At 45.3% G+C, this 12682-nt stretch overlaps 1 protein-coding gene across 1 annotated transcript in view; it reads left to right on the forward strand.

Annotated features, from left to right (window-relative positions):
• Positions 1–243: 243 nt before the first annotated feature.
• The window catches only part of kcnh8 (potassium voltage-gated channel, subfamily H (eag-related), member 8), a gene marked incomplete at both ends in the record, with an annotated part of 262061 nt that continues 249622 nt past the window's right edge, over positions 244–12682 (forward strand). Inside the window, 3 exons of the mRNA XM_084312013.1 lie at positions 244–270; positions 3250–3481; positions 4531–4688. Of these exons, the coding sequence (XP_084168139.1) occupies positions 244–270; positions 3250–3481; positions 4531–4688 (417 nt within the window). The remainder of the gene's footprint in view (positions 271–3249; positions 3482–4530; positions 4689–12682) is intronic.

Genomic DNA, 12682 nt, shown 5'->3' on the forward strand with positions numbered 1-12682 from the left:
ACAGTATTTTTCTTTATCAACGAACGTACTACTCACGAGTAAGCAACTTTAACCAGTAGAGTGGAACGTCGGCCCTCATAATAGTAATTCGACCATCTGCATCAGACCACACGTCTAATAGTTGAATATTCAACTTTCGCTTAGCTACTATCGCTACTCCACGGGACTTAGTGCTAAAAGAAGAGGAGCACTGCCAGTCTTGCATTGTCAGCCATTAAAAGATGCGTTTCACTCAGTAAAGCAATGTCCACCTCCTGCTTTTTCATCCATGTTAGTACACTTGTGCGTTAATGTGGAAAATTAAGACCCCCTGATTTCCAGATCAAGATATTTAAATTAGCCATAGTCCAACCAGGTTGCAGTATGACTGAATGTAATTCGTTTGAAGTAGAGCACTATAACATACACATCCCCACGTTAAGGTCCTGTTGGGTTCCGATCCTGAGCTTGAGAACAAACATAAAATAGAACGAGTCACAAAAAAAGAAAAACAAAAATCCCCTCCTCCCCCCCTCCCCTCCCTCTTCCCCCCTTCAAATAACTTGTCCGATGTCGATCAAACATCAGTTGGCAACTATGACCGGGGCATAGCAACCACAACCACATTACGTAACTTAACCATACCAGAAATTATATATTGTAACGATTTAGAAAAAGGGAACCCATTTCGCTCAACAGAGAGAAGAAATCTATATAGAGTTCAGTGCAAAGTAGGCCTACAGTGTGCAGACGATAAAAATACTTGAAACACAGATCGTCCGAGTTAAACTTGAAATAAGGAAAGTACTCATCATACCCCATGTTGAAATAATACTGCGGCGATAAACCTTGAGCAATACCGCGCTGCCATCGTTGAGGTAATGCAGCGGCGGTGGCCATGAGCACTGCCGCACTGCTGGGACAAGAAGGAATGTTAAAACACGTAGTATCAGCAGTGTTAGCTAGGAGAGTCTTGACCTGCTACCCGCAGATAGCTCGCCGCAAGGGGGTCACCCCCCTTGGTTGAACGGTTCATCAACACACACAGTGCGTTTGAGTGAAACTTGTGATATTAATTTCGCCCGGGCGGAGCTGGACAAAGATAATATACATAACAATCTAAGCGCAGTTCAATGCATAGTTTGAGTGGCAGACGATAAAAAAACGCGATACTTTAAGAATAAAGGTCGTCTGAATTACATTTCAAATAGTCAATATTCATACCCGTATCTGAGACAATACCGTATAGATAAATCCCGAGTGTTACCGTTCCGAGGACTGAGAATCTGCGGTCGGCAATGCTTACAATAGTGCTAGCTTGCATAGCTGGCATGCTAGCAGGCCTCGTGTGGAGCTAGCCCATGCTCCAGGGGCGTTAGCTTGGATAGCTGGCATGCTAGCAGGCCTCGTGTGGAGCTAGCCCATGCTCCAGGGGCGTTAGCTTGGATAGTTGGCATGCTAGCAGGCCTCGTGTGGAGCCAGCCCCAAGCACCAGGCTCCGGACCCTCAATTTCCGTCGCTCGAGGCTTGCTCCACCAGGGGCGGTCTGTTCCTCTCAGCCGGGATGTTCGTCTTGCTTTTCCGAATGAAGTCCTCCGTCTCGGCCGGTGACTTGAATAGACGGTTGCACGACACAGCTCCACGGCACGTCTTCGGCAAAGCGCATTTCCCATATTAAGTGCATATTATTTATGTGATAACTAAATCTAATTATAAGTCTTTATTCCAAAAAAAATCAGATAATCTTTTAAAAATGTATTTCACATAACAACACATACCATAATACAATAATAATAATTTAAAGAATAATTGAAGGAATAAATAAATTAAATAAGACAAATAAATTATAATAAAATATATTAAAATATATTAACAACAAATCAACAGCCAGAACAATAACATTGGGGTCACAAGACAAGGAGAATAGGAAAGAATAGGAAAGATGTATAATTTATATATATATCTTAACACTTTGAGTGCTAGCAGGGGGCGCTAGAATTAGCGCTTGAGTGCCAGCGCTCTATTCAATGAGAGGGCGAGCACATTTGCGAACGCATAAACTATATCTTAAATTATGGCTATGTGTCTAATACGCCCGTCGCTTATCAATGACTTGCTTGCAGTCAACATTGTCGAAACGGATTGTTTTTTCATCGGTACATTTCCGTTTTATACCATTTTGAAAAACGCTCGTTTTTGGAAACTTCCAGAAAAAAAATAGATTCTGCAGGAATCGCCCTTTAGTGGAATACACAAAACACGTTGTCATTTTTCGGCCTATTTATGAATCGTTTTCAAATAAACGCTAGATTATCTATAGTATATGTGTACTTATGCACGCTAGAGAAGCAGGCTGAAAAATCGATTATCCATTTCCTGATCAGCACACACACACACATATGGGACACGCTGAGATATAGGTGAAAAAAACTCTGATTACCCCAAGACTGGTAAAATAGATTCCTTACCTCAGATCAGATGTTCTCCAAAAAGATTATTCAAATTCCTGATCGCCATTCCAAATATCGATCGCGTTTATTGAGCCAACGCTGGGTACTGAAAACAATTATTCCACACTGTTCTGAGGGTCGGCAATGAATGCAATCGGCTCGGGTTACACGCCTGACAAGTAAAATGTGGAATCCGGATTATTTTTTTCGCATCCATTTCATTCAGTCCAATCCAATGGGTGCAATACCATCCGGAGCGACGATAGGGGGCGGTATTTTCCCTGTTTGAGCTCAGAGAGAGTCCCAGTGGTAACGTGAGGCTAGATTGATGAAAAATGAATGGAAATCGCTAATAAAAAAAAATAGCGATTAAATAACGAGATTTCTCGTCGTTGGCACTCAACGCATGGCATGAAATAACACGTTTTCTCGTGGCTGGCACTCAAAGTGTTAGTATATATAGTATATATAGAAATAAAATAAAATATAATATAAAAATACAATTATAATAATAAAATTATAATGCTAAAAGACATTTCTTCCCCCAAACCCACCCCCCACCCCAGGACCTCTCAGGACCAACCATCTCGATCTCGCTCTGCTGCTAGATCATTGACTTTACTCTCTCAGCTGCCGACGCCCACAGGCTAATGTTAGATTCCTTGACTCCAATTACCCGAGCTGTGGAGAGCTCTAAATAAATTACATCTAAGAATGTTAGGGCCCAATTAATCAGCGTAAGCTTGTCAGGTTGTTTCCATCTCACAGCCATTGTCTTTATTCCAACTCTCAACGTCTCTGTCTGTCCCCTGCCGTGCAGAACGTGTTCGGGGACCCCCCTGCTATGCCGGAGTACAAGGTAGCGGACGCCAAGAAGTCCAAGTTCATCCTGCTTCACTTCAGCACCTTCAAGGCGGGCTGGGATTGGCTGATCCTGCTGGCGACGTTCTATGTCGCCGTGACGGTGCCCTACAACGTGTGCTTCATCGGAGACGCCGACGTCACGTGGAGCACCCCTGTCGACATCGCCGTGGAGATCCTGTTCATCATAGGTTGGTTTGCAAGGGCGAGGGAACGTAGAACCAGGGGTGTAAAAAGTACCCAGAAATTATACTTAGGTGACAGTATGAGTAAAAGTAAAAAAGTTTCTACTTTTAAATGTACTTAAGTACTAAAAAGTCAAAGTAAAAACTGTTTTTTATTGCAAGGGATAGACCAGGGGTCTCAAACTCATTCCATCGTGGGCCAAGTTTTCATTTGATATGAAATTATTCTTCTGATAGCAGGTGTTTAATCAAAGATCCCCGCTTTCTAGTCGTGTACAAGGACCAATCAGCATGGGTATGGGCGGGTTAATCTTCCATTGATGGGGATTTGATTGGCTATTTTTAAATAAAGTGCGGCCGCAGGATTAATAACGTTAACTTTAGTTCGGCCAGAGAAACAAATATACTAATTAAAATGGTTGGACCTGCGAGATTTGTACTTTGTAGGTCTGCATTTTAAATGTAAGGAGTAAAAAGTATGTTTTTTTTTGTAAAAGTACAAGTATACAAACCTAATAATACTCGAGTAAAGTACAAATCCTCAAAAACAGTACTTAAGTATTGTAACAAAGTACTTTACACCCCTGCATAGAACCAATACAACTAGACAATTGTAATCGAGGCAGGTGGTAGATATCTAACCAGCTTGTAATTCAACTAATTAAATTAAAGGTAGAATCTGTAATGCCGTCAAACAGGGAACCTCTAGGAAAAAGAGGCCAGACTTGGTAGTGCACTTTGTTTACATTTTTATTTGTGTTGGGTAGGAGTTGAGTGGGGGATACGGGGATGACTGGAGCAATTCACAGTATTTAAGACGTTACTAAACAAAAAAAAAGTACGAAATCTGACCAAAGACAAAACATTTAACATTGTGTGTGTGTGTGTGGGCGGGGGGGGGGGTATGTGGTATTATCCACAATGTGCTTTTGACATTCACATAGCAAGTGTTAAAACTGACATAACCCCTCCTTTTTAACTCCTGGCTCTCCTCCCTCCCTCCCTGTCCAACTGTCTGTCCGTCTGTCCGTACGTCTGTCCATCCGTCTGTCCAGACATCGTGTTCAACTTCCGCACCACGTATGTCAGCAAGTCCGGTCAGGTGATCTTCGACTCACGTCAGATCTGCATCCACTACATGACCACGTGGTTCATCATCGACCTGTTGGCCGCACTGCCCTTTGACCTCCTCTATGCTTTCAAAGTCAGCGTGGTGAGTACTCGTGGTACTTAACCCTCTACATCAGGGGTTCTCAAACTTTTTTATACCACAACCCCATTTTATTTAGGATTTTCTTTGGCGACCCCACACTTAATGTATCGCGGAATTTCAACGTGGAATTAAGGAATATCAAAATAAAAGCACATGTTGTTGAACTTGATCATGCATATTTATTAGAAAATGTAATTACAGCACTACAGTATGTTATCAATACACATTTATAAAACAAGGCATATTTAGCCAAAATATGTTGCCAGAACATAAAAAAAATATTTTTTTTTACTTGCCAATGCGTGACCCCACTGTCACCTACCCATGACCCCACTTTGGGTCGCAACCCGTAGTTTGAGAACCGCTGCTCTGAAGTGTCGCGCCCACGCAACACTAGATGTGTTTGCAAAACATTAACCCTTTCACTGCCACACGACAGAAGGTTAACCCTTTACGACCGTCGGTGATAGGGTTAACCTTCTGTCGTGTGGCAGTGAAAGGGTTAACGTAAGGTTATGTATATAACCAAGTTCTATGAATTATGGTGACGCTCAGCGTCATTCTGCACGCACTTCACTTAGTGCACGAGCACTGAATAAAAAATTCCACAATGTACCTTTACATCCCAACATTCGTCTGGCCACACCCCTATCTGCTTACCTTCATAAGCAGGTGTGTGGTCACCTACTCGCCTCCTTCCCAAACTTTCACCACAAGGCGAGATCAAGGGCTGCAGCGGCGTCCTGACGCTGAGCGGCACCATAATTCATAGAACTTGGTTATATACATAACCTTACGTTCTATTTCATTATGGCTGCCGCTCAGCGTCATTCTGCACAAGAGGAGCTGAGCGGGAGCCAAAGCTCGACAAATGTACCCCGCTGAGGCCCCCCACAACCATCAGACCGGGGAGGACCGAGCCCCCCGACCCTCCCTAATGGAGGGATACCCTCTCTATTGGAGGACGGGAGGGAGACAGATCCGACCGTGCGAAGAGGAACTCAAGCAACTCAACGCACAGGGTGAGCAGACCGTGGCTTGACCCCACGACTACGCACACGCACAACCCGCATGCCACCAGGGAACGAACGGAAGGAACAACCCTTGTTACTGCCCCCAAAATCACGGGGGCAAGAGCAAACTCAACCCCGTGGCAAGGCCGTAGCAACGGAGCGCGAAGGAAGACCCAGACCCACTGAAGGGACTGGATCCCCTGGAAAAAGGGGGCCCGGAGAGGTCAATGACGCCAGGCATCAAGACCCCACCAGGCCTTAGTGACACCGCCCCCCACATCGCCAGCGTATTCGGACAGGGCCCCTCCAAGAGCGGGCCCTTTCCCCCCATTAGTACACCGCCGGCACACTGACCCTGCAACACAGGCAGTCAGCATGGCCGTAAAGCATTCAAAAGGTTAACCAACGGAAGCAGGCAGCGCACCGGGGAAACCAGGCAGCAGGCTGTAGACCCGAGCCTGGAGCACTGCGGACAAGACAGGTGCCAAAAGGGGTCAACTGAAAACAGCCTCCCCGGCGGAAGGGGCGTATGCTGGCGTTGTTGAGCACCATGACGAAGCCTCCATCAAAAAAAACCACCCAGAGGAGTCGAGGCAGAGAAGGCTGAGACGATTCGCAGACGTCATGAATGTGCAGGGGCACACTCAACCGGGTAACCCGGGAGTTGACTCTGCTCCAACACACCAGGGAATCAACCACCCTCTCGGTACACAGACGGTGGTTGTTCCTATAACCCCTCAAGAAAAAACTCCAAAACACACCTGCGGGTATACACTGGCTATACCGCAGTAAAAGTGTTTCAGTTTCCAAAAAAGGGTTATCCCAGGCCTACGGTTTCAACGAAACATTAGTTCGGACCGGGCCCGGCGGCTCGGGAAGCACACAGGGTTACCAGAGGAGGTCCAGAAGACTACCCCAACAGCCCCCTCTTCGCCATGCGTGAGAGAGGAGCGAAAGAAAGGAGACCAGTCCCTTAGGATAGTGCCAGGTACAACGTGTACCCAACAAAGGGTCTCCATAACGCCTAACCCTGTGACACCCGGCCCGACCCGGCATTTTTCCCCCCGAAAAAAGCACAAGTCCCTCAGGGTACCAGAACAGCAGATCTGCATCCCCGGCGGACAACGGGTTAACTCACCTGGACCAGCGCGACCAGAACCAGTCCCGTGGCCTAACCACGTCGACATGCCCACTCCAGAAGAGGGGGTAGGTATTGGTGTCGATCTAAAACATGAAAAGAGGGCGCCACCCAGACGGTCCCATTTGTACCGCGCTCAGTGGCCCACCCCAAGGGCGTGAGACCCCTCTACCTATGTTCTGATCTATTCCGTTAACATCCCCCAGATATGAACGAGAATTCATCGAGACAACCTAGTAAACTGGCGCTCGGAAGAGACAAAACTCCATCCCAGTTGCCCTATAAAAACGCTGTTTTAATAACGAGCAACCAAGGCACACTTAGCCCCCGCGTGATTCTTAACAGAAACACCCCGAGCCAGCACTATGTACGTGTCGAGACCCAAACACATCAATGGATAGTCTAGTAAGACACCAGACATTGTTCTTCCAAGTCGCCTGGGAGAACGACACGGAGCCGTCGTGCTTCATGTTCCTTCCTCTTTTTATTTAAAAAAGAAAGAAACACAGACTGACATGAATCCCACGTGACGCAGCTGAGGGTAATTTTTTTTTACATTTTTACATCCCGCCACCCTCGCCACAGGGAGGAGACGGAAATCCCCAGAGAGACTTCCCACGCGAGCTGTATAGATTGAAAAGAATATATTGCAACATTGAGCTATGTAACACTTGGGTTAGGGCTCTCCGAGGAGGAGGCACTGAACCAATACACACTCAATAATCGAATTGAATCGAAGACACACACAATAGAGCAGAACTCTTTTTTTTTTAAGTTCTACTCACCTTGACAATCTGAGGAGGAGGCTCTGAACTCTGAGGAGGCTCCCTCACTGGGAAGGAGAGTCCGAACTCACAGAAGGCACTTCTCTCTGAGGAGGAGCTTCGTGAGGAGGAGCTCTGACAACTCCCTGAAACAGATCCATAACATGGACCTGAACAACCCACGAAAGTCTTACCACTAGAGACGCGCTCAGTGACGTACTCTATGGCGGGGGAATTTCGGCGGTGCACACGCCCAATCTTCCAGGGCGTGGGACCAGGAAACCCCCCCCCCCCCCTCTTACCCTGTAACGTGCCGAACAGCAACGTGACAGGAACCTTGAAGGACAGGAGGTTTTAACCCCTGACCAATCAGAAAAAGGGGAGGGAAGGATTACCAGTTCACCCCTTTACGACCCCTCACCCATGATACGATGTAATGACAAGTAGAGCATGACACAGTCATAGCCTGCTACATGAAGCATCGAACAGCCTCACATAGCTCATGTGATAACCTGCTACCTGAGTTTTACTAAGGAAAAACACAGAACAGAGAGGGCCCCCTTAAGAGCCCCGATCCAGACTTACACATGTGCTTCTGTGGGCCAAACCTAACCCAGTTGTAGATCACAAAGACACACACAACCCTTCATCACAACAAAAAATGGCACAGTACACTCCTACTACAGAGGAACGACGTTTTTCATAACGAGAGAAGACAGAAGCCCTCGATTATGTATTGGCCACAGGCCTTGCTAAGCACACATGATAAGTGACCAAACAACCTTTTCTTTAGGAAAAAATAGTTTCTCAAGCGGAAAGCACAACCCCAGCAATTAAGCTGAGGGTTACATCGTATCCCCACAAACACAGTGACACAATATATTGTAACCAAACATGTCTGAGAGGAGGGGGGGAAGCCCCAGGGAACCGGGGGGTCACCCCTCTTATCTTACCCTTGATACGACCATGGCGAACAGGCACCTCTGTTAATGTGTGAACATACTGTTCATTGTCATCACAGGATGAGAAAAAGATTCATTCCTCAATCGCATGTCACTAAGCATAGCTTTACAGGTTTAATTAACCCTCTTAGTTGTGAGTTCACCCACGGTACAAGTACAACGTTACATGAACACACATGTTCTCATCACAACCAACTCAGTTCATTTTTACACACGTAAAAAACAACGCCAATTTACTACAGAGAGAAGCTATACCAGTGACAAGACAATTCACACACAACACGCGTCGTATCCTCAATGTATTGCAGCAACACATGTTTTGTAAACATCGTTATTACAAAACATTTAGAAGGGAAGAAAAGAAGAAGTGTTTAAAGTCCGGAGGACTCCTACCTTCACCCAGAACGCAGGCCGAAAGAACCGCAACACTGGTTAACGGGACACCCAGTTGAACCCAGCATCTCCTGCGCCGGTGACGAGGGTATATCCGCAACGCCACCCAGCCGCCGTTCTCCATGTTGACGAAGTCCTCGCTGGCACTGGCAACCGGGTGTAGGGTCGACTAACATCCTCTGTCAAAGATGATGTCGTAGTCAGAGTGTTTCAAGGCATGTTATAGTCACAGTATCGTTTCAACAGTGTAGCATTAAGCTAACAGCCGTCCGACTGATAGCAACAAGCTAACGTTTACTAGCCTGGTAAACACAGCGAGCTAGCGCCGCAGCTAACAGCTGACTGGCTAACACAGTAGGCCACAAACTAGCATGCCAGCTAAGCAGCTATCCCCTGAACTGTACACAACGACATAACAAGCCACACTTCAGACAGGCCGCTGTCCAAGTCCCTCCCCATCCCAAGAGGGAAGAGAAAAAGAATGTCAAACACAGTTTTCAACTGTGATTTATCAGACATACAGCGGAGCCAGCACAATTCCCATCCGGGCTGCAGCCGACTTTGAGCATGGAACTCCCGATAAAGAAGATCCTATGCCCACATTTCCTCGTTAGGGTGTACTTCCACTTTTATGTGAAAGATGTGGCCTGCATGGGACAGAGAAGCATCCGCTCGTCCAGAGAATCCCGGGTTTTTCCCAGGTCTTGGTCGCGGCCCACTAGATTGACCATCATGGGCGTCAGACCAAGATCCTCCATCCGCCGCTTAAGAAGCCGAGCAGAGGACCCCAGCCCGGAATCGGCGTTCGTAAAATTGTCAGCTAACCCACATAGCATAACAGACAACCAGAGCAAGCAAGCAAAACAATACTCACCCCACCCGGAAGCAAACCGATTTCTCACAACAGTCGGTGCTTCCTACAGTCCATCTGTATGACCGGAGGGCCAAACCCATCCAGCCGCAGCAAGGAGGACTGCAGTCGGGGAGTACATCAGCGGCGCGAGCCCCTAATAAGAAAAAGCCGATGGAGGTCAAAATGATCATCATCTTCCAGACACTCCAGTGACGAAGACAATATCGCCATATTTTCTCAAAAATAGTGAGAGAGAAAATAAAGATATGATGTCAACGTATCTTCCCGTTCTTTTGTTTTCCAACTTTCTTCTACTAACAACCTCGTCAAGTGTGGGATCTACCGAAGGCACTTCCTTGTGGTGAAAGTGAAGAAGGAGGCGAGTAGGTGACCACACACCTGCTTATGAAGGTAAGCGGATAGGGGTGTGGCCAGACGAATGTTGGGATGTAAAGGTACATTGTGGAATTTTTTATTCAGTGCTCGTGCACGAAGTGAAGTGCGTGCAGAATGACGCTGAGCGGCAGCCATAATGAAATAGAACCGGCTGTCGTGTGGCAGTGAAAGGGTTAACCTTCTCTTCTCTCCCTGAAAAGAGAACCTACACCTCTACAGAGAGAGACCCATAAACCTACACCTCTACAGAGAGCACATCTATAAACCTACACCTCTACAGAGAGAGCACATCTATAAACCTACACCTCTACAGAGAGAGCACATCTATAAACCTACACCTCTACAGAGAGAACACATCTATAAACCTACACCTCTACAGAGAGCACATCTATAAACCTACACCTCTACAGAGAGCACACATCTATAAACCTACACCTCTACAGAGAGCACATCTATAAACCTACACCTCTACAGAGAGAGCACATCTATAAACCTACACCTCTACAGAGAGAACACATCTATAAACCTACACCTCTACAGAGAGAACACATCTATAAACCTACACCTCTACAGAGAGAGCACATCTATAAACCTACACCTCTACAGAGAGCAGATCTATAAACCTACACCTCTACAGAGAGAACACATCTATAAACCTACACCTCTACAGAGAGAGCACATCTATAAACCTACACCTCTACAGAGAGAACACATCTATAAACCTACACCTCTACAGAGAGAACACATCTATAAACCTACACCTCTACAGAGAGAACACATCTATAAACCTACACCTCTACAGAGAGAACACATCTATAAACCTACACCTCTACAGAGAGAACACATCTATAAACCTACACCTCTACAGAGAGAACACATCTATAAACCTACACCTCTACAGAGAGAGCACATCTATAAACCTACACCTCTACAGAGAGAGCACATCTATAAACCTACACCTCTACAGAGAGCACATCTATAAACCTACATCTCTACAGAGAGAACACATCTATAAACCTACACCTCTACAGAGAGAGACCCATAAACCTACACCTCTACAGAGAGAGCACATCTATAAACCTACACCTCTACAGAGAGAACACATCTATAAACCTGCACCTCTACAGAGAGAGCACATCTATAAACCTACACCTCTACAGAGAGAACACATCTATAAACCTACACCTCTACAGAGAGCACATCTATAAACCTACACCTCTACAGAGAGCACATCTATAAACCTACACCTCTACAGAGAGAGCACATCTATAAACCTACACCTCTACAGAGAGCACATCTATAAACCTACATCTCTACAGAGAGAGCACATCTATAAACCTACACCTCTACAGAGAGAGAGCACATCTATAAACCTACACCTCTACAGAGAGAGCACATCTATAAACCTACACCTCTACAGAGAGAGCACATCTATAAACCTACACCTCTACAGAGAGAACACATCTATAAACCTACACCTCTACAGAGAGAGCACATCTATAAACCTACACCTCTACAGAGAGCACATCTATAAACCTACACCTCTACAGAGAGCACATCTATAAACCTACACCTCTACAGAGAGAACACATCTATAAACCTACACCTCTACAGAGAGATTCTCTTCTCTCCCTGAAAAGTGTCGATCCGTCGCCCCCACAAGCAGTGAGCAGAAGTATGGAAATCTTGACATATCTCGATCAAATGCAGGCCGAATGCAGGCTGCATCTAATCAGAATGAGAATCAGAATCAGAAAGGTCTTTATTGCCAAGTATACTTTACACATACAAGACATTTGCTTTGGACGCTACTGGTGCGACATTAGTGGACAGACATTAACAGACAGATAATACAATAAAGTGGTTGAGTAAAGTAAAATGAAATATGAGCTAAGTTAAGCACAATATAATAATATTTTTATGAAATAAAATATAGGCCAGGGCTGTACGACTGTATAAGAGGTTGAATAAAATGATGTGTGATATAAACTAAGTTAAATATAGCTCAATAGATAGATATAGTACAATCTTAAGTACAAATAAAGTAGGAATAGGAATAGGCCAGGGCTGTGCAACTGGGCAGATGTGGTCAATTATACAATTATATACACTATAACAATAGGGAGGTGTAGTGGTTACGTCATTGCCGTTTTTCGTGTTCCACCCTCTGTCCAACGCAACGTATTTCCCCATTGCCCATTTCTAAATCGTCTAGTTTAAAACAAATAAAGCATTAACAATAACATTTGCATGGTCTACCTTTCTGTGCTTATTCATCCACAATATATAGCTCAACATGAAAATATTCGCAATTAGTCATAAAAAAAAAAACGCCAAATTTTATTTCAACCAAAAATGCTTAAACAATAATGTTAGTGATAGAAGGGAACTAATTTTGTGCAAAAATGGAAAGCTTTTCCATTTCCATGTGGCAGAATTGTTACAATAGCCGATAATCCATTATCCCAATGATAA

This window comes from Notolepis coatsorum (assembly GCF_963971535.1).
Source record: "Notolepis coatsorum genome assembly, chromosome: 4".
NCBI classification, from domain to species: domain Eukaryota; kingdom Metazoa; phylum Chordata; class Actinopteri; order Aulopiformes; family Paralepididae; genus Notolepis; species Notolepis coatsorum.